At 35.8% G+C, this 25,890-nt stretch overlaps 1 protein-coding gene across 1 annotated transcript in view; it reads right to left on the bottom strand.

Moving 5' to 3' along the window:
* The window catches only part of LOC109104768 (inactive phospholipase C-like protein 2), a 46,834-nt gene that overhangs the window by 5,518 nt on the left and 15,426 nt on the right, over positions 1 to 25,890 (bottom strand). Inside the window, exons 2-4 of the mRNA XM_042773209.1 lie at positions 18,157 to 20,643; positions 13,776 to 13,979; positions 7,887 to 7,962 (exon numbers count right to left, since the gene is read on the bottom strand). Of these exons, the coding sequence (XP_042629143.1) occupies positions 7,887 to 7,962; positions 13,776 to 13,979; positions 18,157 to 20,643 (2,767 nt within the window). The remainder of the gene's footprint in view (positions 1 to 7,886; positions 7,963 to 13,775; positions 13,980 to 18,156; positions 20,644 to 25,890) is intronic.

The raw sequence follows: 25,890 nt of genomic DNA, 5'->3' as shown, positions 1-25,890 counted from the left end.
TGTGGGCGCATGGTTCAAACAAACACATTCACTTTCTGTCATCTCAACACACACCACCACGAGGCGAGTTTATTCTGTGGCTAGGATTAAAGCCTCGTGGGAGACGCGAGGACGGGGCCTATTGTGTCACATACAGCAGATTCATCTCATTGTGTTTGGTGTTTTTATTGTCCAGACTGCCAACTTGTTGCTGTAAATTGTGAGTCACAAGTTTCTCCTTGAACCGTGCAGTGCAAATAAGGACGGTAAACGCTTGTGACGCAATCAGAAAACAGGTGTTTAATACACATTTAAAACAGAAAGAGAAAGAGAGAAAGAAAAGAAAGAAGAGAGCAAGCAGAGTTGAAAAGATTTGAGCGTGGGCGCAGCAGACAGAAAGATGCATTAGCATCAAGGCAAAGAACACAGAAGAGATTTGTCAGCCAAGGACCGCACCGTTCTGTTTCTGTCTTTGTCTTTCTTTTGTTCGCACTGATCTGAGGAACGGCCACTGAGGAGAGGAAACATCTCTTTTTAGTGATAGTTTTGTTTGGTGTGTTGCATCTTTCAAATAAAAGCCTCCGATATGATGCACGTTATACACAAATATGACAAGATACGGGTGAAAATGCAACGTTTCGATCTGACTGGCTGGTTTCAATGCCAATTCAGAAACAAATTTACAATGAGCTCTTGAGGAAGAAATGAGCACAGGATTTGTCAAGGCTTGTTGTGTTTGAATTAACAATAATAACAATTATGGACATACAAAATAAAAAAAGACAATTCTGATTTTTTTTTTATATAAATAATAATAATAAATAATACTATAAAAGAACCATTAAAGTCTGTATGGTAATATTCTGAAGTCATATGGTTTTTTTTGTACAGGTTTATTATCATTTACCCAAAACTAAGTATTAAAGAGAAAAACTTAAATGAAAATTAGAAATGCTGTCCTGGCAATTAAAATTACTAACTGGGAAAAAAACAAAACAAAACAAACAAACAAACAAACAAAAAAAAACCTAAAGCTAAGGTAAAACTGAAATAAAAATAATTTAAACCTAGACATAAATATAACACATATAAATAAATAAAACTACTACAAATTAAAAACATTTTAAATATAAATAAATGCCAATTCAATATATTAATAAAAACTAATCATATATAATTATTACTAACAAAACATTGTGTGAGGAACAGACTGAAATTTAAAATGGTTTAAAATTGTTACATTAAAATTGTTATACAAAACATGTTAAAAGCACATAAATATCACTAAATTAAGTTGAAATGAAAACTGAAAAAAAAAATACAAATAAAAAATAATACTGCACAATAAAATAACACTGTTAAAAATTGTTATATGATAAAATTATTATACAAAAACGTTGAAAGAACATAAAATCATTTAAAATTAAACTAATTAAAATGAAAACTTAAAACATAAAAATAAAAGCTAATTTAAAACATTAATTAAAAACTATATTCTGTAAGACAGACCATGAACTATAAAACTAAATAATAATACTATATCAATAAAAAATATAATCTATTACAGAAAGTATAATATAAACTAATTAATTCTAAATAATACTATAAACTTTAATTTACACAAAGATATCAGAAGACTTCAGAAGACAACTGGACTACTATTGTGCTTCTTTTTTATGTCAGTTTTTGTCCCTTTTGTGGATTGACAGACGTGTTTACCACAGAATTTTTGTGTTGAAGTTCTTTCACAGGAACACTAAACTAAACAGCAAAAACATCAGAATACTGCACATGGCAGCATATTTACATGCATCAACTTGCATATTTGGTGTTCAGCAACTTGGCAAAGCCCAGTTAAAAAATGAGGAGGAATTTGGGTAGTTACTGTTACTCCTAAACCCCCGATTGACTAACAATGGGAACGTCCATCAAACCCTGCTGTTTCTGTCTTTTTGTGTACATTAACAACAGCATGTGAGAGTTAATCCACATATAAACGCACATCTGTTGCACTCCATCTCGCATTCTCAGCGATGACATCTAGGTGTGCAAATGCTCCCACAGCTGTGAACCCTCTCTAAAAGGAGATCACGGCTTATACGACTGTCTCTAGATGCAGATCGCTGGCCGATGAGGTGGCACACGAGCCTGAGGAGACAGTGTTTGACTTCATCCAAATAGAGCAATAATGCTCAAGAGGGGGAAGCCATTACCACAAGCCGTGTGAGGATATTTCAAGATGATCTGTATTCATTCCTGACGTTACTTTCACACTGTGTTAACCTCAGTGGTGGTGGGCTCTTGCATCTGCAAGCCCCTCGGATTTGACGGGCGGTAAGCAAGGAGAGGTGCTGTTGGGTTAATGATGCGTGACCGTGCTGAAGGCGGGGGCCAATGGCCCTCCGACGGCTGTTCGTGGCAGGGGTTGCCTAGCAACATACTGTAGGAAGAGTGGGAAAACCCGGGCTGTCATTCCACACGCGCAGCGTCTCTGTGGATGCAAGCTCTGTGACACTCCGCAGACAGCATGAAAGAACACCGCAGCGTGCTTCTAAGACACCTGCGCATCAATTCATAGCCTTTTATGTGCTTTAAATGATTTCATTTTACAGAAATACATGTAGTCTGGCACACTGCACAGCTATGCCTCATGCACCGCCTGTCAACCGTAATAATGGCAGAATGCTAGTGCATCAAAACATTTTCATGCAAACTTTAACATTGACTTTTAGATGCACGAATAGACCTTCACACACTATTAAAGGAATAGATCACCTTGCTGAAAGTTCACACACCATCAGGCAATACAGGATGAGTTTGCTTAGTCATCGGAAGAGACTTATAATTGAGAAATGTAGCATTGCATCACTTGCTCATCAGCGGATCCTCTGCAGTGAATGGGTGCCGTCAGAATGAGAGTCCAAACAGCTGATAAAAACATCACAATAATCCAGATCACTCCAGTCCATACTGAAGTGAAAAACTGTGTTTATAAGAAATCATTAAGGCATTTCAACTTTGACCCGTCGCGTCTGGCTAAAAAACAAATCCATAATCCATAATAATGCTTCCTCCAGTGAAAAAGTCCATTTCCTGTTGTCCTCTCACATTAAAATCCACCCACATATTTGTTAAGAACCTTTTCTGGACTGTTTTTGCTTGTAAACAGTGCTTGATCTGTGCAGATTTCTCTCCTGATTCAGACGAGTCAACTTTTTCGCTGGAGACAGTAATATTATTGACTCATATTTTAGCCGAAACCAGTGGTTTGAGGTTAAAAACTCCTTGATGGATATGTTTTTTACAAACAAGCAGCTTTTAACTTCATAAGATGTTAACTGATGGACTGGAGTGGTGTGGATTATTGAGATGCTTTTTTCAGCTGTTTGGACTCTTATTCTGACGGCACCCATTTACTGCAGAGGATCCACTGGTGAGCAACTGAAATAATACTAAATTTCTCTAAATCTGTTCTAATGAAGGAAAAAAAAACTAATTTACACCTTGGATGGACTAAGGGTGAATACGTTATAAGCAAATTTTCATTTTTGGGAGGACTTTCTTTAAACAATATTGGCACTGATGTAGCCTACATTCTGTATCCACCTTGCCATTTGAAACTTGAATGTGCGAGACTTCTGGTGTTATTCAGGTTATGCAGGTTATGTATGTTATGTATGCGGGTTGGTTTACATTTTGTTTGTGACCTTGTACAAAGTTGTATATGGGCTTAGGTATGACAATATGTACAACATATACACACAGTTATCTGTTTATATATATATATATATACTGTATAAGTGTGTGTGTGTGTGTGTGTGTGTGTGTGTGTGTGTGTTTATTTGTAGTCGTTTTGTTTCTTGTGATGATTGTTTTTTATTTGGTTGTTTTGATTTTATGTAAAAGCCTAACCAGGGACTAGGGCTGCACACAAGCTTTATGCTATATGCCCTATGTACATGGCATCGGTTGTCTATGAGTAACAATGCCTAGTGTATTCTCCCTGTTAAATAAACAAACAAATTAGGAAAAAAAAAAATTGCTTCCAGTTATTTTAGATAAAAACAGTCTGATATGCTGCTTTATATTGCAAACTGACATTTGTCACATTATTTAATTTATTATTGTAATCATAAACACACTGGTTGTAGCAGAAATAGTTTTATCATTTACGGTACTGTAATTCTTCGAGTTATTTATCTATAACAGACAATGAATCAGAAGTCTCGCACAATCTCAGAAAATAGCTTATTTCTGTGCTGCAAAATACACTGTAGCATCAGCACCTTGCATACTCAATTTTTATTTTATTTTTTTACAAAAATACAAAAACAGCAAATTCAAAACATAAAGCATCATGTTTTGTCATTACAGTATGTGAAGACTCACTGGCCAACTCAATTAAAGAACACTCAGAAAAAGTGCTCTCTCTGCTCGTTCTGCAGATTATTGTAATTATCATAATAACCTCTGTTTTTGTCAGCTGCTTTAAGCCGGTATATTCAGTTCAGCACTTAGTGGGATGTTTTTATTACCTTGTGTCGAGTTGAGACCTTTCAAGAACCCGCATTCTGTTCTATTCTGTTGTCCTCCATCTAGCTTATTAAAAAAAAAAAATCACCAAATGCATCTAAAGAATTTTTTTTTGAGAAAAAACATGATGCAATGCAATGGTGTATTATACATAAAATATACATAAAAAATGGATGGCTCTTGAAAATTGACTTGTGTTTGTCCATCTGCTGCCACAGATGCTCTATGTTTTGCATGCATTTGTGGCTCAGATGCAGTGTTATTTCTATATTATTTATTATTATTATCTTAGATTTTGTTTATTTTATTTTTTTAAGTAATTTTGTCATTTTCCATTGTTTTGTTTTATTTTTAATAATTCTATATAGCTTCAATTTTTTATTTATTTCAATTAGCCATCAAGGCCACACTTCAGATTTTCATGTTTAATTTGTTATGTTTAATTCAATTTGTTTTTATGTTTTCAATCCAATATTTAATCTTTATTTTAATTACAGAAATATGTTAAAACAGTAAAAATATTTAAAATTATATATATATATTTATTAAATAAAATTATATATATATATATATATATATATATATATATATATATATATATATATATATTTATTTATTTATTTATTTATTTTTTACTTCATAACAACACAGCTAGTCTATCAAATCAAAAGCACATAAGTGCAGTCCCTTACAAGCAACCATCTCCCACTGGCATCAGGGTGATTGTTAGTGCACAAATTTTCAAATATTTACAGCAAAAGTTTATCATCTATAGGTCACTTAGACGCTTGGAGCCCTGGCCAGCACTGCTTTACTCAAAAGGCAGCATGTTATTTACTCTGCCTGTAGATCAATACCTGCTGTACCTGAAATTCCACTTTGCAGTGGCCAGTTTGGATTATTCAGAGCTGTCAATGCAGGAGTTTTCCACTGGATTCCACAGGGGAATGAGCAAGTATTGACCCACTTTTTCTATTCACAGATAGCAGCTCGAGCTCCTCGTACAGCTCCATCTGTCCATCTCTGCCACACCTCAAGAGAAGTAAAGCTACTGCCAGTGGGTCGTTCATCCACATCAACTAATGTGTTCATGCAGGACTCTGAAGTGCACCAGGCAGAGATGGGCTTCTTAAGAGAAGCACGAAACCACAGAGATTGATTTACAGTGTTTACTGCAGATCTCCAGCGTTCGTGCTGGAACAAAAGAGGATGAATATTTGATGTGGCCACAGACTCTGGAAATCAATGAAAGCTTTGTGGTTTCGTCTCACGCAGTATAATAAACTGCATTAAAAGTGGTGAGAAATGACAGTGTTAAGCAGAAGAAATCAAAGATGGAAGCGGCTGAGAGATAGTTTGATGATGAACTACATCTTCACATTTTCTGAAGGAAGCAAGAGTGGTGTGAACGGTTGCTGGGGTATTGTTAAACGGTTGCTAAGGTGTTCCGAGCTATGTCACAAGGGAGTTCTATAGGTGGTTTCTAAGGTATCCTTAGTGGTTATTTGCATGTTTCTGATGAGCATGTTCTTAATGGTTGCTAGGGTGTTGTGGGTGGTTGCTAAGGTGTTCTGAATATTTGTTGCTAGGGAGTGCTAGGTAGTTGCTAAGGTATTCTGAGTGGTTCTTTGTGCATTTTTATGCAGTATGTTCACAGAGGTTGCTAGGTTGTTTTAAGTTAATATAATGCTGCTGTTTACATGTTAACTGCCTCTCAGAACATCTTAGCAAACATATAACCATGTCTGGGCAACCACCCACACTCTAGCATCATGGGGAGTCTTGCAAAGGCTTTCCTCAGAAAATGCAAAGATAGTTCATTCTAAAGCTATAACTCAGCAGGTGCTAGGGTGTAACTCGGATCACTTAGAAAAGCAACCTTTCCTTGGCAAAAGCTGTATTATTTAAGGAAGTTATGCACTAACATTTGCTATTTAGGGTTAAAGAGATAATTCACCCAAAAATGAACATTTGCTGTTAATTTATCCAAGATGCAGGTAATTTTATATTCTTCAGTAGAACAGTAAAGAAGATTTTTAGCTGAAACCATGGTCCTTGGTGATTCATAAAATGCAAGTAAGCGGCTGTATGTATTTGAGAGAAAAAAACAACAACAAAAAAACAAAATTAATACCCATTTGCATTTTATGAATCACCAAGGTCCACAGTTTCAGCTAAAAATCTTCATGTTCAACTCAGAAAAAAAAAAAATTCACCTATATTTTTGATGGTCTGCGAACGGGTAAATAAACATGCTTTAAGCTTGCTTTAACAAGCATTAATAACCTCTGTGCAACAAGGTTTTTTTGTCTATTATTAAAGCTGAACAGGATAGAAAATGACACATGTGGTATTGAAGCAATCGGCAAGCTTATTGATTTAGTGTTGGCTTAAAAAAACAGAATGGTAGTGTGTGTGCTCTGATAATTATTCATCGAGAGAACATCAAATGAACTCTAACAGCTTCCTGTGCCAAGATTCCATCAGCTGCGATCAATGAAACACACTGCCAGCCTCCCGCATCGATCACCTGCCAATCACCGTCTTCCAGCAACACAACCAAGATGCAGAAAAAAAAACTAAGAATTATCAATTTTTCCACTCCGAGTCTGCATCACAAGGTTCTATGAATGCAATAGGACATAGATAGAAGGCAACAGGAAAATGAGGAAATGTGAATCACAGCAGGAATAATGGAAGGATCTCTTTTTTTTCACTTCATGCTTTGCCTTACTAATAAAAAAGTGAAACTTTGCCGGGCTTTATTTAATTTTGTCTGTTTTCTAGATTAAACTTGGATTCCTCCGTCTGATTTGATTTGTGAAATCAGAAGTGAAGCTATGTTGTGCACTTCAGAAAAAAAATCAATGCAATTTCAAAAGTCCACAGATGCACCTTCAAATTACACGAATGCTTGATTTCTTTTGCATTCGGGCTTTCTCTTTCATTTCTGCGTGAATGCAACTGTGGCCGATCTTGGGCGGTTGCATCGTGCAGCTGTTGGCGTCACATTGATTGCATGGCTTTGATAGGCCATAGATGTTTACCCTTTTAGTGCCCCGTTAATTAGAGAACAGAGTGAATGACACTATTGAGAGTCAAAACCCCCTAATTGAACGGTGTTTGAAAAGCAGAACATCACACAGGTGAAGAGAAACACACAATAAGCCTTATATAACACAGCGTGGCATAATTAAATCTTTCTCTTTGAGCTTTTTTAGTATGAACGCATTAGTGTTTTCTTTCTATTTCAGAGGGAGCTGCGATCGAATGGCCGCGTCGATCGGCAGTGTTCCAAGAAACACTCTGTCTTTCTCTTTCTCTCGCTTGCCTTGTCTTTGCTTTTGTTCTCTTGCATGGTTTTTCATTCTTACCTGATTTCTGGACTTGCAGTATTCGCTCATACACACTGTCTGAGCTCTCCAGCAGTGTTCGGCTGGTCTGGATCATCTGTGAACACGGGAGAAAGGGACACGTAATGAGCATCTGTGCGGTTACTGTAACACTCGGATGAAGGCTCATTTGTACAGTTGCCTGTACAGATAAATTAAATAGGGAGTGATAAAATAATACGAATAATAAAATACAATTATGCCCTTCTGTATAAATGGCAGGAATGTTCATGAATTTGTGCCTATGGTCATATGAAACATAACAAAAAAATTCCAGTCACCAGAATAATAAAGTAAAAAAATAAAATAAAATAAATTGTAATAAAATAAAATATATAACTAAGTAGAAGTAAAATAAATAAATAAGTAGTATTTTTTTCTCCTTGTGTGTAAATGATGAGAAGACATTTCATGTTTATAAATTATTCCTAAATATGGGTCATATAGCAGGTGTATACAGTAATTATAGATATTATTAAAAATGATATCAGAGGTCATATAAAACATAAATACATTAACAAACATACATACATAATAAAATGTAATAATCACAAAAAGTAATAAAAAATAGACTGAAATAATATAATGAAATAAAATAAAATAAAGTATTCTGTACTAATTTTGTATAAATGGCAAGAAGATATGTTTGTTTATGAATTTGTGCCTGAATATGGGTCATACAGTAGCGGTTTAATTAAGGTATTATTAAAATTACTCTATATCAGAGGTCATTTGAAACATTACAAATGCATTGCAATCGCCCAATAAAATTAAATAAAAATGAAGCAAAATAAAGTATTATCCTGTGGTACTTTTGTATGAAAGACAAGAAGATAAGTTGAGTTTAAGAAGAAAGAAAGAAAGAAAAGTAAAGTAGTATCCTGGGGTACTTTTGCATAAGATGCAAGAAGATTTTAAGAGTTTAGATATGATTTTAAGAATTTACGCCTGAATATGGGCGTACAGATATTTAAAATTCTAAATCTTTATAAAAGTTATACATTTGTCTTATGAAAAACAATTTAAAAATGTAATTTATTTATCTATCCAACCATCCCAAGGACAGGGCAACTACTGGCATGATGGAGTCTGAGGAAAAAAATAAATAAAAAATTAGACCTTTTGAACAATGTAAGATTAGCAGAAACAATGTAAAACAGGAAATGCATGGTTGCTGAATTGGTTGTGCACAGCTCGCCTAATAAGGAAAGTCTTAGCAGGACAGATTATGTAATAGATATGCTCTTTTGTTCAACATGGACCCACACCCTTCTAATGAGGTGAGCAGATTCCTACATTTAATTACACCAGACTATTCAGACACACACTAAATCTAATTCAGACAGACATCTCAGATCCTGCAGCGCCCCAACACCAACCACATCAGAAAACCAGAGACTAGTTCAAAAACTTCTCTTATGAGACTCAACATGCTGCCAAGACAGACACAGTAAAGCTGCATTTATTAAAGGCCACTTTATATCCTTTTTTTCTTTGCTGAAGTTCATTTTTAAGGCTAGTCTCTTACACATTGTTTTTACCATTCATTTTGTACCCTCTCTCTGACCCTTAGAAATAATCACAATTTTAATAATGCTAATACTGTACATGTTTTCGCTACTGTATATTTAATGCATCTCTATGCAAATGAGCTGTGCTATGATTTACCAGCATAGTTTATCTCAGTCTCAAGCCTCTGTTTAAGTTTATACATGCAGATTATGCATATGCTCGTTCTGACCTTTAGACTCTTGGAATGCTTGCATGTATCATAAAAACAAAGTCCTCTGGGAAGAGTTTACACTTACAAAACATAGCGGGGTGGGAAATGTGAAGTCATGCTTTAATTGTTGAAACTTCCTGCAGTTAACATGTTGAATCTATTTTGTAACAACGGCTGTTTTGTAGATATGATGGTTGATTAAATTAAAAAAACACCCCTACTTCAAAATAGAGCAAATACATAAATATCATAATAAATATTTTATGATATGCAGTACACTGCTGTTAAAAGATTTGGGGTTCATAAGATTATTATTGTTTGTTTTTTTTGAAAGAAGTTTATTATGCTCTCCAATGCTGCATTTATTTGATTAAAAATACAGTAAAAACAGTAATAATGTGAAATAGTATTGTAATTTAAGATAACTTTTTTTATTTGAATATGTTTTAAAATGTAATTTATTTCTGTGATCAAAGCTGAATTTTCAGCATCATTACTCCGGTCTTCAGTGTCACATGATCTTCAGAAATCATTCTAATATGCTGATTTGCTGCTTAAGAAACATTTATCATTAATATTATCGGTGTTGAAAACTTTTTTTTTTTGTGGAAACTGATACATTTTTGTTTGTTTCATAGAAATGTGTTTATTTGAGAAAATGACCTTTTGCTACATTTTACAGTAAATGCCTTATTTACCCTTATTTTGAAATACAGAAATGTGTGTCTGGAACACAAGTTAAAAAAAGGATGATTTTCGCAACCTGTTTGTGGTATCATTTCTATGACAATGAATCAGCTGATCTCGTCGTCTTGAGCAATTACTGGCTCTTGTGATGAAGAAACAAAGTATAAGCTGAAACTTTAATTCAATGCACTGCCAATGGCACAGGTCCTTATGTACCGCAGGTCAGTCTAATTGAACTGTACATCCCTATAGTGGTCAAAAGCATTGCAGGGTCACTTGTCGGAAACAGATTATCTTTCCATGCCAACAAAGAGGAGAACAGCTGCTTTAGTTTCGCGCCAGCATCTCTTTTCAATGGCTTGTGCTCAGAAACTCTCAATGCGATCAATCATGAGGCTGTGGCAACTTTCCAGGAAGTCGGGTAGGAGCGCACACTTTCTGATGGCCTCACCACATGCCGACGGTCGCCCAGACCTGACAGATGCAGACAGGAAAGCTAACAGTACGCAAGTGTCAAAGCTATTTCTTCACACCATTCTACTCTGAGACCCATGCAGAGTTTGCCTTCATCTGCAACCAAAACAATCGCTGAAAGAACCTAGATTTGGGCTTGCACGGGCAAACACCACTCACACTCTCTACAGAAAATGTACAGATCAGTCACACTTTATTTTAAGGTCCAATTCTTACTATTAACCATGACATCTGCCTTACTAAACTCCTAATTTGGTGCTTATTAATAGTTAGTAAGCTAGCTGTTAAGTTTAGGAATGACTTTATAAGTACTAATAAACAGCCAATATGCTAGTAATATGCATGCTTATAAGCAACTAGTGAATGTGAGAATTCACATCTTGTTAGGTGACACTACAGTACACACATCCCAGTTGGGGTAACTTAAGGCTGAGTGTTCATGAATGCATTGAATTCATCCATCAAACTAGCCCAACATCCAAGTCATCCAAAAATCAATTCGGATTAGTTCACTAGGAAATCATTCAGACACATTTATTGACGAGAGCCAACTCAGACGATCTGGTATATTTAATAAATTTTCTATATATATAGCAAGGGCACATTAAATAGTTTAAGGATGGATCAGTATGCTTGACAGGTTGACTAGTCAACCAATTAGTTAGATGTCCATAAACTAATTTTTCTAGTTAGATATATATATATATATATATATATATATATATATATATATATATATATATATATATATATCTCATATCATATTTTTAACAGCTTTGTTTTAATGGGAATTAATTTGTAGACATACACAACTGTTCAAAAGTTATTTTTATTTATTGGAAAGAAGGTCACACTTTTCCGGAATAATGTAAGAGTAAAGAGGTTTATAACGATACTAAAGATTTCAACTTCAAATAAATGCTTTTTTAACCTTCTGTTTCTCAAAGAATCCTGGAAAAAAAAAAAAAAAAAAAAAATATTATATATATATATATATATATATATATATATATATATATCACTATTTTCACAAAAATATAAAGCATCACAACTGTTTTCAGCATTGATATTCTGATATTGATCAGAAATGTTTCTTGAGCAGCAAATCAACATATGAGAATGATTTCCTGTGACACTAAAGAGCCACTGGAGTAATGATGCTGAAAATTCAGCGTTGTATTACATTTTTACAGATATCCAAAAAAGAAACCAGTTCTATTAATTTGCAATAATATTTCACAAAATTACTGTTTTTACTGCATTTTTGCATGAAATAATTTCAGCCTTGGCGAGCATAAGAGACTTTTTTCAAAAACAAAACTCTTACTCCAGAATAGAATCGTATTTCAGAGAAGAACTGAACTAGAAAAATGTATTCACTATAGAAAATTCCAATTTAAAATCCCCTGATATTTTCTGGTTTTCCATGACTGGATCTTTAATCACTAGGCCACACCGCTTTTTGGTTGTAGCTGTGACAGAGGCGCACACACAGCTGGAGCAGCTGTCTCATCATCATCATCATCATCATCATGCCCACTGTCATTACATTACTAATGGCTGAAGAAATTGCAGCCTTGGTGGCAGACAAACCACTATAGGGGGTATTTATAGAGCGGGGGACCAGCAACCCCTTGTTCAACTGGAGCACAAACAGTGTGGTGTTTCCTCACGGATGTGCAAATTGTTCAGCTCATTCATACATGCAAGTCATCAGACAATAAACACTTTGCTATTTAGATTTCAGAAACAGCAACAGCAAAAAAAAAAATAAGCTAAGTTTTGACATGGTGATATGAGGAATTTGTTCTCATATGGATCAGTAGTGTTCTTCCTGAATTGAGAGCTTGGAGACTTTGATTCCGTTCCTGCTCATCAAACTGCAACACATGGCTATTCTCTGGGGAGTTTTCTTAGAAGTTTGAATTTAAAATTTGTGATGGTGAATTATTCAGACATAAGCAAAAACAAAAACTGTTGTGACTCATTATCATGACCCATGGATACAGACCTGCTTTATTCATGGTTGCATCATAGCAACTTATCAAATCTGAGTCAACATGCATCCAAAAAGACTTTATTTCACTTCAGGCTACATGAAATCATGCAAACTAAATGTGTGCCTACAGAATTTTCTCTTTCTTCTTGTTTTCCAGAACAAGTATCTAAACATTCATAAATCAAGACACAAGTCTTGTTTTCTGAAAAATTTATCAAAATTAAAAAGTTTATGCTTAAAACAAGAAAAAATATCTGGCAACAAAGTTAGAAAAATAATCTTTATAATTAAACAATCTAGTTATAAAAAAATACAGTCAAATAGTCTTCTCAAACAGAAAAAATAAATAAATATATATATATTTTTTTCTTACCCCACCGGCAGATATTTGATCTTGTTTTATGCAAAAACTCACTTAATTTTGATCGATATTAGACTAGAATCCTATCCACAACAACAAAACAACAAAAAACATCTGCCAATATGTTTAGAAAAAAATAATCTTAATTCAAGGGCAAAAAATTATAATTTTTTTTACACAAGATATTTGTTCTTGTTTTAAAGCAAAAACTCACTTAATTTTGATAGATATTAAATCTTGTTTTCTGAAAGTCATTTTACTTTTCAAGTTAATTTATTTAAATGTAAACATAAGAATGTTTAGATAGATTGTACTGGAAAACAAGACAAGAATATTAAAGAAGGACATGTTTTTTTTTCTTTCATGTGCAGATCAGAATAACAAATTTTAGTCACACAAATCTATTCTGTGGCACCTGAACACTTTGAATATGGTGTCATGTTCACTGCAGTTGCAAGAAAAGAGCTATGTAAATATTACACATTTGTGTTCCATTGAAAAAAAGCATCTAGAAAGAGGAGAGTGAGTAAATTAAGAAATTCTTTTTTTTTTTTTTTTTTTTTTTTTTTTTTTTTTTTTTTAAGTTTTTCATAGTTTTGGAGGACATATTCTTAGAAATGTACTCACCATCTCATAAGCGGTGACCACTTTCTTCAGGACTTCAGGCAGCAGGCCCTGGGCCTCCATGGTGGGGTACTGATTTCTGAGGTTAAACAGAAGAAGCGGGCTGCTGTCCGGCCCCACGAGGCGCGGGGACAGCGCTAGTATACACTGCTTCAGGTTGGCCACCGCAGACAGACCGCAAAGCTCTTTAAATGGCACAATGGCATTCTGTGGAGGACATGTAGGTCAAAGTGAGCGTGCAAATAAATGTTTTGCAGCACCGAACACGTTGTTTTTATGATAATATCTATTCATATCATAGTTAAGATAGTTTAGAAAGCGAAATTGCAATATGGCTTTGATTGTATATATATATATATATATATATATATATATATATATGCCCTGCGTGCTTCAGAGTGAAGCGTGGCACTGTGTTCTTTTACACACGAGCAGCTCATTATCTGATGGTGTTTGCATCTTCCTATACTTGAAATTAGAAGAGCTTATCAACAAAACAGAAACCCTGTGGTCTTCCATCAGAAGGCTTTCAAAGGTTTGATGTCTGAAAAATGAAGAAATTCATACAGCCATAAATATAAATATTAACATTTTACAATTCTAATTTAAAATTAAATTATTATATTATTTTTCTTTCATGTGGTGTTCCATCAAAAATATTTTTTACACTTTTTTTTTTATTTAGTAGTAATAGTAGCAATTAGGCATGGGCCGATTACCGGTTTCAAGGTATACTGCGATTTGAAAATGTCACAGTTTCAAAACCACTAATATTTTCCATTATACCGTTCCTGCGGTATGTGCTGTTTTCCATGTCTCCTCAAAGACTGAAAGAGCAGGAATCCCTCAGACTGTGTGCAGTTTAGAGAGTAACACTGACCCCTCCTCCTCCTGTTGGTGCGAGCGAGCGATCAGTCACGTGTATGTAGGATAGGGCTTACATAGACTAGTCAAATAGTCGAGTGATCGACTACTTTAACCACTAGTCGGCGCTGTCGGAAACAATCGACTACTCGAGCGTGCATTAACCATAATGCATGCACAGTTTGCCTGCAACGCAAATTGTAGGATTACAATATTGCATGTAGCTGTTACTTTCTATCACTTGCTCTATGTTACATGTACAATTAAAATATGTAATTTAATAATTAGGGGTGTGCCCGAAGCCAAAATGGCACGGAAAATGGCTTAAAAAACGAATAACGGATAAGGAATAATTCTGCCTGAATATTCGGCTGAGGCTGGCACACTCTGCTGTTTGCTAGAGAACAGGTGAGCCAGGGGATCCGCGCAATATTATACACAGACCTCTAAAGTCACGCAATAATGAGTGTGTGAAGTGAATGAATATAAACTTTATGAACGAAAAGAGCACAAATCAAACACCGCATTGATGTTGCCACTCCGTGCATCTCTCAGAAATCAGAGCTTGGCAAGAGTAATATCACCTATAATAATACATCATACACGGTCTATTATTTGTATATATTTAAAAGGCAATGATTTAAATGTAGCCTACGAAATGATACATGAATGAATGGAATAAACAGTGCGCTCACCAATCAAACAGCCGCGTTGCGCGCCTCAGTGTCTCAAAAACCAAGCCAGTTCTCTCTCTTAAAATTAGGCTAATAATCAGCTTAGATGCAGATAGATTTTCTATGTTTGCTTCTTTATTTTTTGCTGGTTTGCGTGGCACACGCACATTTGTTTAGTAAGTTCAAATAGACTCGCTTAGATAATTCTGCGTAATGAAAATGTGCGCCTTGAATTCATTCAGCCGTGTTCAAATGATCACTAAACGTTTGTCATGACATCTCTGCTTATATGATTATTATTTTATTTTTTTATTAATAATTATTTTACTTTAACGCAGCATATTTGTTTGGTGATTACTGGGGGAAAAGATATTGTTATAGGTGTTTTATAGTGTATGTGTGAGACATGTTTTTTTACGAAAACAGGTACTAATTATTTTGTGACTGTTACAGATACAAATACTGGTTACATGAAAATTAAAATATGTAATGTCATAATTATAAAGTTTTGACAGTTTACGTATGTTATGTAATTGTTGCATTAGGCTATTAATTAATTAATTAATTAATAAACGTTTATTGATAAAAACTATTGGATGTCTATTCATTTACAGTAGCCTGAACCACGAGTAGTCGAGTAACTCGAGTATTTTTTAAATAAGTAATCGACTAGCAGAAATCAGTAGTCGTGCAACCCCTAGTGTAGTATGGCTGAACTTAAGGAGGTACACTTCACATTATGTGTTCGTTTCTTTCTATCTCGCGGACAGCGTCGTCAGAGTTTTTTTAAGTATTATAATCAGCAGATGATGGGGGAGGGAGTAGTTGGTCGAATGATGCGCGGTACCACGGGGTGCGCGGCTGTCCGCTAGCCCTCCTAATGACAAAAATAACGTAATGCCATTTGCGTGCGGACGGCCGAAATATACACTGGCCTTTACGCGATCGGCAACCGGCCATTTTTTGCCTTATTGCAACTCTCTGTTCTGGACTTGCACAAACTGCAATTCAATAATTTTCCAAAATGGCATTTATGTGAAAATATGAAGTCTGTTAATGCCCATTAACACAGGCCAGAGATGCTGAAGATGGACGCACAGAGAAAAATACTGTAGCAGGCAGATCATTATTATTATATATACTACTTATTATATAACTAAATGATATGAAATGATATAAATTATATGTATATGAATTATAAAACTAAAATTAAATAACTGTAATTACAGATTTAAGTTAAATAAAGATGTCAGTCTTTATTTTTTTCTTTTTAGGAAACAAATCCAAGAAAAAAAATAATAATAATTCTACAGTTTCTAATATTCTGTATATTGCTCAAAAATAAAATATATTGTGTCCAGCTGGAAAAAAAATTGTTTTTTTTAACACGCAGCAGAAATAGCAAGAGCATTAGCATGCTATTCTGAACATAACCAGTGACCTAATTGTGGGAGGTGACGAGAAAACAAAAACCAAGCCAATGGCAGCAATGTGCGTACTTCCCCATAGTGAACGTCCACAAACAAGAAATGTGATAGGAAGTGGTTTTTGTAAGTGTTTCTTCTACAAAAGCACTGCTCTGAATGTGAGAGGAAGATGTAATTTTTCTTGAAGGCTCCTCTAGTGAGTTATGAATAGAATAGCTTATGATGAATTAAAGCAAACACCGAAGAAGGATATATATTTTCTGATCTAAAACCTTTAAATGTAAAATAACTGAGGCATTAGGGACGTGAATTCTAAAGCCAACCCCCCAAAAACCAATGAACAAAAAGAACGGAAAAAAAAGAACGAAAAAAAAAAAAAACTGTTTCCTGACTTCAAAATCTTCTCAGTGCTTTCTTGTTATAGTAGTGCCAACCCCTTATATCCATGAGACCACCTAATCTCTTCTTAAAGGGATATAACCAACACATGCCTCAGGACATACTAACCCTGTGTTATGTAACATTTTCCACATCAAATATTAAAAGGAATTTGCCTGATCTCCTACCTGTAGCCTATGTATGAGTATATTTTCAGTTCTTGTGTCTAAAAAAGGATCTATGGTCAATCTTCAAGGTTTTTTTTTTGTACAAGTTCAACAAGTTGTGCAACATCGAGGAACTGCAGCTGATTAAAATCATTTTTTGTTTATCAGTGCCAGAGAGATTTCAGTTCAAGTGCTCCTGGCCTTGTGAAGAGAAACATCCTGTAAGCTGTGCTTCCTTCTCAGGGTCGACTTTCTGAAGTTTCATTTGAGAAAACTTTCTCACGCTAGAAGACTTTTGCCACACTGAAATACAGTTGGGCAAGCCGTCCTGGCAAGCTGCAAAACTAAACCTTTGCTGATTCGAGACATTTACATAACTTGAATGGGGTGAATCTCACAAAACTTGTCCAGGTCATATGTCACTGAAAAATTATATTTACATTATATTTTTTTATTAAACACTATATTTTCCCTAATTAACCTACAAATAAGACTCATCATGACCATAATGCAAAAGCATTTTACAGTTTGTATGACACCAATGACTGGTATCATGTTTTTAATAAAATAATTTATTATTTATTTAATTGAAAACTATATATATATAGTAAGTTAAATAGATTTTCTGATTTTATTTGCTCTTTTTTGTGCAAAGTAATATATATGTTATTATGCCAAATCAAAATATTTTTTTAAATATCATTTATTTATTCTTAGATTTAAAATTTTGGGGATTTCTAGAAATCTAGAAATTTCAACTAGAATTGATTCGACAATATTCACCTTGATCTTTGCATTCACACTGAGCCTTTATGGCATTCAAGTAAAAAACAAGTCACTACTTTGTTTCTCAATGAGGTAAGTGTTATCTCACCTGCATGTTCTCTCTGAGATCAGTGGCCTCCCGAAGTGGCTGTGCAGCAGATTTAAAGACTTCATCTACAGCCTTGATGAGAAGTATCCTCATAGTAGCATACTCCCGACCCTTTTTACCCTTGCGGACCGAAAGCCCCCTTTTGTGAGGTTTACCCCCACCACGACGGTTAGTAATGGCCACATGGACAAAGAGCCAGGCGTGTGGAAGGACTTCACCCGTCAGCGACTGGAGGGGGATGTGGCGGAAACCTGGCTGAATGCATTCAAATGGAATTGTGTACTGAGCGATAAACTCATCCCCAATGTAGTCGTCATCCAGAACAACAAAGCGCACCATTGCCAGTTCCGGAAGGTTAATCTGAAACTCAAAACTTTCGTCAAAGATGGGGTTGTCGCCATTCTGATGGACCGTTTTAGTCCTTTGTTCTGCACAATCCGCAGGGATGCCATGAATTTCAATATAAACGTATGGATCTACCACATCGCCTTTAGCGCCTGCGCCCTTGGGTTTAGGAAGATTTTGTCCACTAATGATCTTTATGTGAAGGAGCTGCGGAGACACTCCCGGAACAGAGTCTTTAGTATTGGCACTGAAATAAGACACCTGCTCCCTCATGATCGCTGGGCGTAAAACATACCCACAGTTCCCGTTTTGTCTAAACCAGGCGATGTTGAGGTCCATCATGAGACCCGGTGTTTGATAGTTCATTGCTACTATTTGACAGCCACATTTCCAAAAGTCCTGCGGGTTCATGTTGCTAGAATCAATTCGCATTGGACTTGGGTAAACCCTTGCTAGAAACTTCTTGTTGTAGTTAACAAACTCACCAGGGTGGTCAGTGGCACACCGACTGGCAAAGACCTCATTGAAGGAGCAGAGCTCCCAGTGCTTTTGGTTCTGGAAAGCCGTCTGGAAATCCTTAAACCGAACAGACTTACATAAGGTTACCAAGTCAGAGAGATCCTTGGAAAGCTGGAACTTTTTGGGTTGAACAACCGTTTGCTGCTCGCCACCCTCGTTGTTCATCTGTTGAGACATTTCCGCACCTTCGTCTTCATCTGTTACCTCGCCTTCGGAGCCGGTGCAGTTGCTCGCAAGTTTCTTTCCTTTCACAAGAATCTTTCCTTTAATGTCCGAAGGAGACGGAAGGTAGTTGTCCTCAAGGTTGGGAGGATCCGGGTGGATTTTGTCTCCGAGTATTTTCTTCAGGTGCTGAAACATTACCTTCTGTTGCTTCAAGGAACAGTGGTTCTCCAAGCAGAGGATCAGAGGAAATTCTGAGGCTACGAAAGCGTACTTGTTGATGACGTCAATGACGCTGCGGAAGACAATATGCGAGGTCATCGTATGGCCCGTGTAAATGACCGGTTCATTATCCGGCCCATCCCATACATCAAGTTCCACGCTCCTGCAGCCCATCTTTAGGGCACGGATGTAGCCCGTAATGTCTGATGGACCCCTGAACTGGTCCTCAATCAGGTAGGTATTGTGGGAAGAGTTTATGTAATAGTGAGAAAGGGGTTGGTTCATGTCTTGGCATACTGTTTTTTGTTCAGGATCAAATATGTGGCAGTCTGGTGACATGAGGTAATTGATAAACCCATCCAGGGAGAGCCATCCCTTGAGTTGCCCCTCCTTCGAAGGTTCATACTTCTGAATAATTTCCACACTGATGTCTTCGCTCACCTTGGCCATGCCCTGCTCTGCCTCCAAAAAGATCATCAGGTCCTTGGTGTCAAGAAATTCCTTGTTGCTTGAGAACTGCACCAACAAAAAATAGATTTCTGGTCTTGTGCAAAGGTCGTGAAAGACTTCGATGAACTCTTCCTTGGTCACGTCGGAACCGATTTTATCTTTCGCTTTGTGCAACTCTTTGAACTTCAGCTCTATCTTGACATTTTTCAGCCCAGGACTTAACTTCTTGATCAGCTGTACGGCTGAACAAAGACGAATGCATTTTCCGCCAATGACGTCCGCTTCGTCGAAGAGGTCGCCAAGCCAGGACGCACGCATGTTGTCCTGACTGCTCTGAATCATGTTAAGAGTGTGTTTTCCATATGATATTAAGTACCTGAGTCCAGTCACCCATATATTTGCTACATCGGCTGAATTTGCCACTAAATCAAGTGATTCATAGTTCTCCCCATAGATTATCGAGAACGCACAATCCTCAGAAATCTGATCCGAATTTCCATTGGTCCTGAAAGTGTCCGTGTTTTTACCAGTTCGCACCTCTTTAATTGATTTTACATCAATCTTGGCCTTGTCCGACTCTTTTTTGGATGGCTCCCATCGAAAAGACTGCATGTCGGCATCTAGGAGGAAGTAACGGTGGTAGACTCTAGAGTTGGAGCGTACTTTCCTTAGTTCAGACCCATCCACCATTGAATTAATGCAGTCACTTGCACTGCTGATCTTCTTCTCTGTTGGCATGCTACTGAACGACACCGTCTTTTTCCTTTCCTTGTACCGCCTGGAACCATCCTGGAAAATAAAGCAATTTATCATCAGTATTGAACTGCTTGACAACGACAGTATAATATGATAAACACATTTATGGAGAGGCATAAAATTTTGGCTTTCCACAATATTTTTCAACCAAACTTTAAGAAAGCAAGCTAAATTATAAGAAACAAACTGTATAAACTTTTTATTTGATCATTTATTATTTTACACTAATTTCATGAGCCTACTTAAATGTTTTTTTGAAGTGTTTATTAAATATTTTGATAAATAAACATTACTTTATTAACCTGAATTGCTGATTAGACAACCGAGAGGTTTATAACTCTTTTCAATAAAAATTCACATGGATAGCCTATAGATTTACATCAATGCAAATTTGCATATTTATTAAGCACATAATTTGCATATTTGAGACCAGTAATGTGCATTACAGTAATTTCACGTTGACTTTAAAATATAAACTACTGAATCTGCATATTCAAATATGTTAAAGGAATAACATTAAATGGGTAAAATGACATTAGAAACAAGAGTTTTCCTGTTGTATCATCTCTGCTGGTGTGTGCTGTAATCACTGCTGGTGTTGTGACCAGAGCATCAATGTTTCCTTTACTTTTATATCACCCTTAGCCTACAGGCAGAAAAATATTGAGCTAAACCAGGCTTAATTAAGAAAATAATTACAACCGTTTCATCATGAGAGAGCAATTAGTCCTAAGTCTTCACTGGGGTGTTTATGGCCTATGAAAAATGCAATATAAGTTTAAATGTTCTTGGCACTCTATCTGTCACATATCTGCTTGCAGCAGAATACCTGTTTTTTTGCCTGTTTATTAAACAAACAAACTGCATTATGACATACACTGAAAAAAAAATGCATGCAGAGTTTAATTTACATTCTGTACTGCCAAGTTCTTTAAGGCTTGATAAACTCATAACATTGCTGACAAATACACCACGCAAATAGAAATATCACTTTATTGCATTTATTGTGCTCCTGTAGCTCAAGTGGTAGAGCGTTGCGTTACCAAGCGCAAGGTTGGGGGTTCAATTCCCCGGGAACACATGATGGATAAAAATTGATAGCCTGAATGCACTGTAAGTTGCTTTGGATAAAAGCGTCTGCTAGATGCATAAATTTAATTTAATTTAATTTAATTACATGCATATATCTAACACTTATTTACGAGAGGATAAGTGCAATTACATAAAAGTATTTTGAGTGAAGAAGTACACAAAAAAGTGCCAAATGCCTAAAATTTGAACAATGTTAGTTTCCATAGAAATGAGCAGTATTGGAACCTGTCAAATAAAACCTACACACTTAAGCTGAATAAAGTGAATAAAGCTGAATAAATTATCTACAAACAGCCATCCAATCCCACACGATTTCCATAATCTGACTTGTTTCCAGGTGAAAAAAAAAGATGATCAATGAGGAAAAATTTAAGTTGTATCTATCTGAATTTGACTGGATCATGAAAATTGGACATTGCATACCACAATGGAGTCAGATTGGTAAAATATTAATAAATAAAATAACAAAATAATAAAAATATATTGATGTACAGTAGTTAATGCACAAAATAATACTAAGAAGGTTTTGGTCATATCACCCATCTTTAAGCATGTGAAATGCTCAGAACACGAAAAATAATATTTGGTTGAGCAGAAACTGTACAGTTTGCTCCGGGGGCCATGATCTCAAGAGACACGGAGACACGACACTGACAGTATGACTGAGTTTCACGAGTCTCTTATATAACAGATTGCATCAGCTGTGACAGGCACAAAAATTAACAGACATTAATTCATTTTAATTAGAGAACTCGGAGCTGAATCTACACATAAAATAATATACAAGACTTTTGAGCTCCATTGGTCCATAATCTGTTTGTTTACACTATGGCAAAACATTCCAAATGAACCTAATAGTCTTCTCCAGTATACATTTCCTGAACAACTCTGTCCTAGTGGCACTCTACCTGCTCCTAAACACCAGAACTTCAGTGGATTTTTATCCGTCAGCAAACACTGTCCCATGGTAACCTCATGTCCCTTGAGAGGTCAGGCCAAAATCTGGCCCCCTATCCATCCGACCATCTCTCAATATGATGCCGCGCAGGCGCTGGAGCTGCAGCACAGAGTAATGGCCCATGTGAATATCAATGGCTTTGGTCCACTGGAAATTTATTCTAGCTGGGTCAAAGGAAATGTGCCTTCCTGTTGGAAACAACTGAGCTTTGGAGGTTAACCTAATTCTGGTTTGAGGGAATAAGCCCACAGTAATCATAAAACATCAATGTCAATACTGAATAATTCGCTTTCTAAAATACTTTCTAAACGCAATATTTTTCAAATATTTGTAATCATTTTCTTTATTATTTGAATATCTTTTTTATATATATTCTTTTGAAAAACACAATTTCAAAAGTGGATTACTGCATTTAAATAAAAGTATATTCAAAGTCAACATTTCACAATGCAATATGCATTTACATATATATGTGTGTGTGTGTGTGTGTGTGTGTGTGTGTGTGTGTGTGTGTGTGTGTGTGTGTGTGTGTGTGTGTGTGTATGGGCTAATTCACTTACACCACTCAAAGTGCCAGAAAACCAGAGTTCACTAACAATCAGTCAGCCATTTTAGCGAATATTTAGTCAGAAATCTATGTATATGTAGTTAATTATCCAGCACAAAAGTGTGTTTTCTGCTAGACTTGACAGTGTATTGTGTGAGGGCCTGGAGGCCTGGAAAAACAGTGGTCAGCTGTTACATAAAGTACATTCTTCAAATCTTATGAAAAACACTGAAGACTTCTGAGGAATTAGTCGAAATATTATCTTATGCATTAACCTCTTCTGCTTATGCTGAATGACTGACATGTCCAGGAAATGATTGACTAGGAAAAATAAGAATTTTTTAGACAGTGACAAAAATAACGTCACACATGAAAGCACCGCTGACCACATCTACAACCAATAACAGCCTTTGGCAAGATCACTCATGAGAAACAGACCACCATCTGAGGTTGGAGTCGCTTCAGGTCTCTTCAAACAGTACTCAGCTCAGAACTAACATTATCTTATCCACTTTATATATATACTATATATATATATATATATATATATACTAAATAAGGTACACTAACATTCAAAAGTTCGGGGTTGGTATGATTTTTAAATGTTTTGACTTTTAATGCTCACCAAGGCTGCATTTATTTGTTTATTATAATTCAAAATAACTGTTTTCTATCTGAATATATTTTATATTCAATTAAGTCATTGATTGTGATCAAAGCTGAATTTTCAGCATCATTACTCCAGTCTTCAGTGTCACAGGATCCTTCAGAAATCATTCTGTGTCTTCACTGTCATTAATGTAATGCATCTTTGCTGGATAAATCAATAAAAATCTTACTGACCCCAAACTTCTGAACAGGACATCACATACACTTTTCACTTGGGCCAGTAAACAACCACTCAGAATACATAATATATTATAGTAGATGTTTCACCAGTTTTTCGGAGGGCTCTTAAAACCATGAAATGTTCCATGTCTGCTGTCTTTGACAGCTCAGGATAGTGACTAGTGAAAGACTTGGGACTGTGTGCGTTCTTGTGCTGCCATCAGCCAATCTTGACGTCATTATTCCTGCGGCTCTAGAGCGGCTAGTCACATGGCTTTTGGTTGGCACTTGGCAACTGTTTGACAGGCCTATACAATTCCCCTTTCCAAGCAGCACTGAAAGTGAAACCAGTGTAAACAAACAGGACTAATGTAATAGTTTAGATTGAGAACATGAAGGAATCTCCCTGACTAACCACCTACTGTAGTCTTACCTAAACGTTCACGGGAAAAGCTGAACCGCATGACTAAATATGATCCGCCTGATCTGGGGAAAAATGCGGAAGGCCTGTCTGGGAAGGGGTTTGACATGCGCTGACCTTTTAGGTGTAGTCACATGCAGAGGAGGTTTCTGTCTTCCAGGCGCAGCGTCCTTCCCGAGGATTTCCTTACAGTGAGTAAGGGACGCCCTCACATCCCCGGGCTAGAAAAACAATGCTGTAAAACTCCCTCAGTGTTTCAGCAGCCGTTTTATTATTTCCGTTAAAAAGTCTATTTCTGGCCAGTTACATAGTGAGCTGTTTTCAGGCCTGCTGGGATCAGGTCAGCCGTTTCGTTGTTTTAATACACACAATTTGACTATGGTAAACATGAAAGACGACGTTCAAATGACATCATCATAATTAAGATTTAGGTAAGAGTACTCATGAATTCTGTGATTTGAAATAAGTATCATTTAAATACTTTAATTCGTGTGAATTTAATAGTTTCATATTAATATTAGTCCTCAACCTCAGGGCTGCTATTATTGAGACATTTTGGGCTATTATGATTCTAATTTGTCTGTGTTCATCCACAATGCACAATTAATAGTTATTTAATTACCGTTTATCTATTTGCATCTGTAGATTTCAATTACAGTACATACTGTATGTTTAAAGGCTGTTTTGTCAAAATTAGTTTTAGTCAGAAATCTCCACTTTAGCTGCACTTACATACACCAAACTTTATGGTTTTATTTGTCTATATTCTAAAGGTTTTTACAGAGGGGTTTGTTCATTTCTATAACATTATTACTAAAAAAGTTTCTGATTTATTTTCTAATTTATAGAATAAGAAAAAAAAGAAATCCAAAACCCTAAAATCCTTTAGCTCTAATATGTCAACAAAATGAAACAAGAAATTTGAACCTGGCTTTATATCCAATATATTGAGATCTCTGTTCTGGTAATTTAATCTGGTATGCAAATGAGTGTAATATTTAATTAGATAAAGCATTATTTGCATAAATAAACATATTTCAGAAAACTTGTACAAAACAATTGTCTTAATGCACTGTGTCTAATAAACTGTGGAAAGTATGATGATATCAGTTTATTTACTAAAATATTTACCCTATTCACCTGTAATTTCTCTTTTATATTATTCTCTTATTAACCAAACAAACAGTTCAGTTACTTTAACGAAAACAAAAACTTTAGTGGGAAAAAAAAACAACAACAAGGGAATTTGTGATCATAATTCAATTAAGCTTTTTAAATCACGTTACAAATAAGTATATGACGCACAAGCAGCTTGTTGTCGCTGTTTTGGCTGCCAGCTCCTCAGCTGCCCGAAACACATGCGACTGAAAGTTTTGGAGTGATAAAAGCGCACACGTTAATTGAGAGATTAAAGAGAATGAGGGACAAAGTCAT

Source organism: Cyprinus carpio, chromosome A16 (genome assembly GCF_018340385.1).
Source record: "Cyprinus carpio isolate SPL01 chromosome A16, ASM1834038v1, whole genome shotgun sequence".
Classification (NCBI taxonomy): domain Eukaryota; kingdom Metazoa; phylum Chordata; class Actinopteri; order Cypriniformes; family Cyprinidae; genus Cyprinus; species Cyprinus carpio.
Note: the sequence above shows the minus strand (reverse complement) of the source record. Positions and strands in the feature narration are given on the sequence as shown.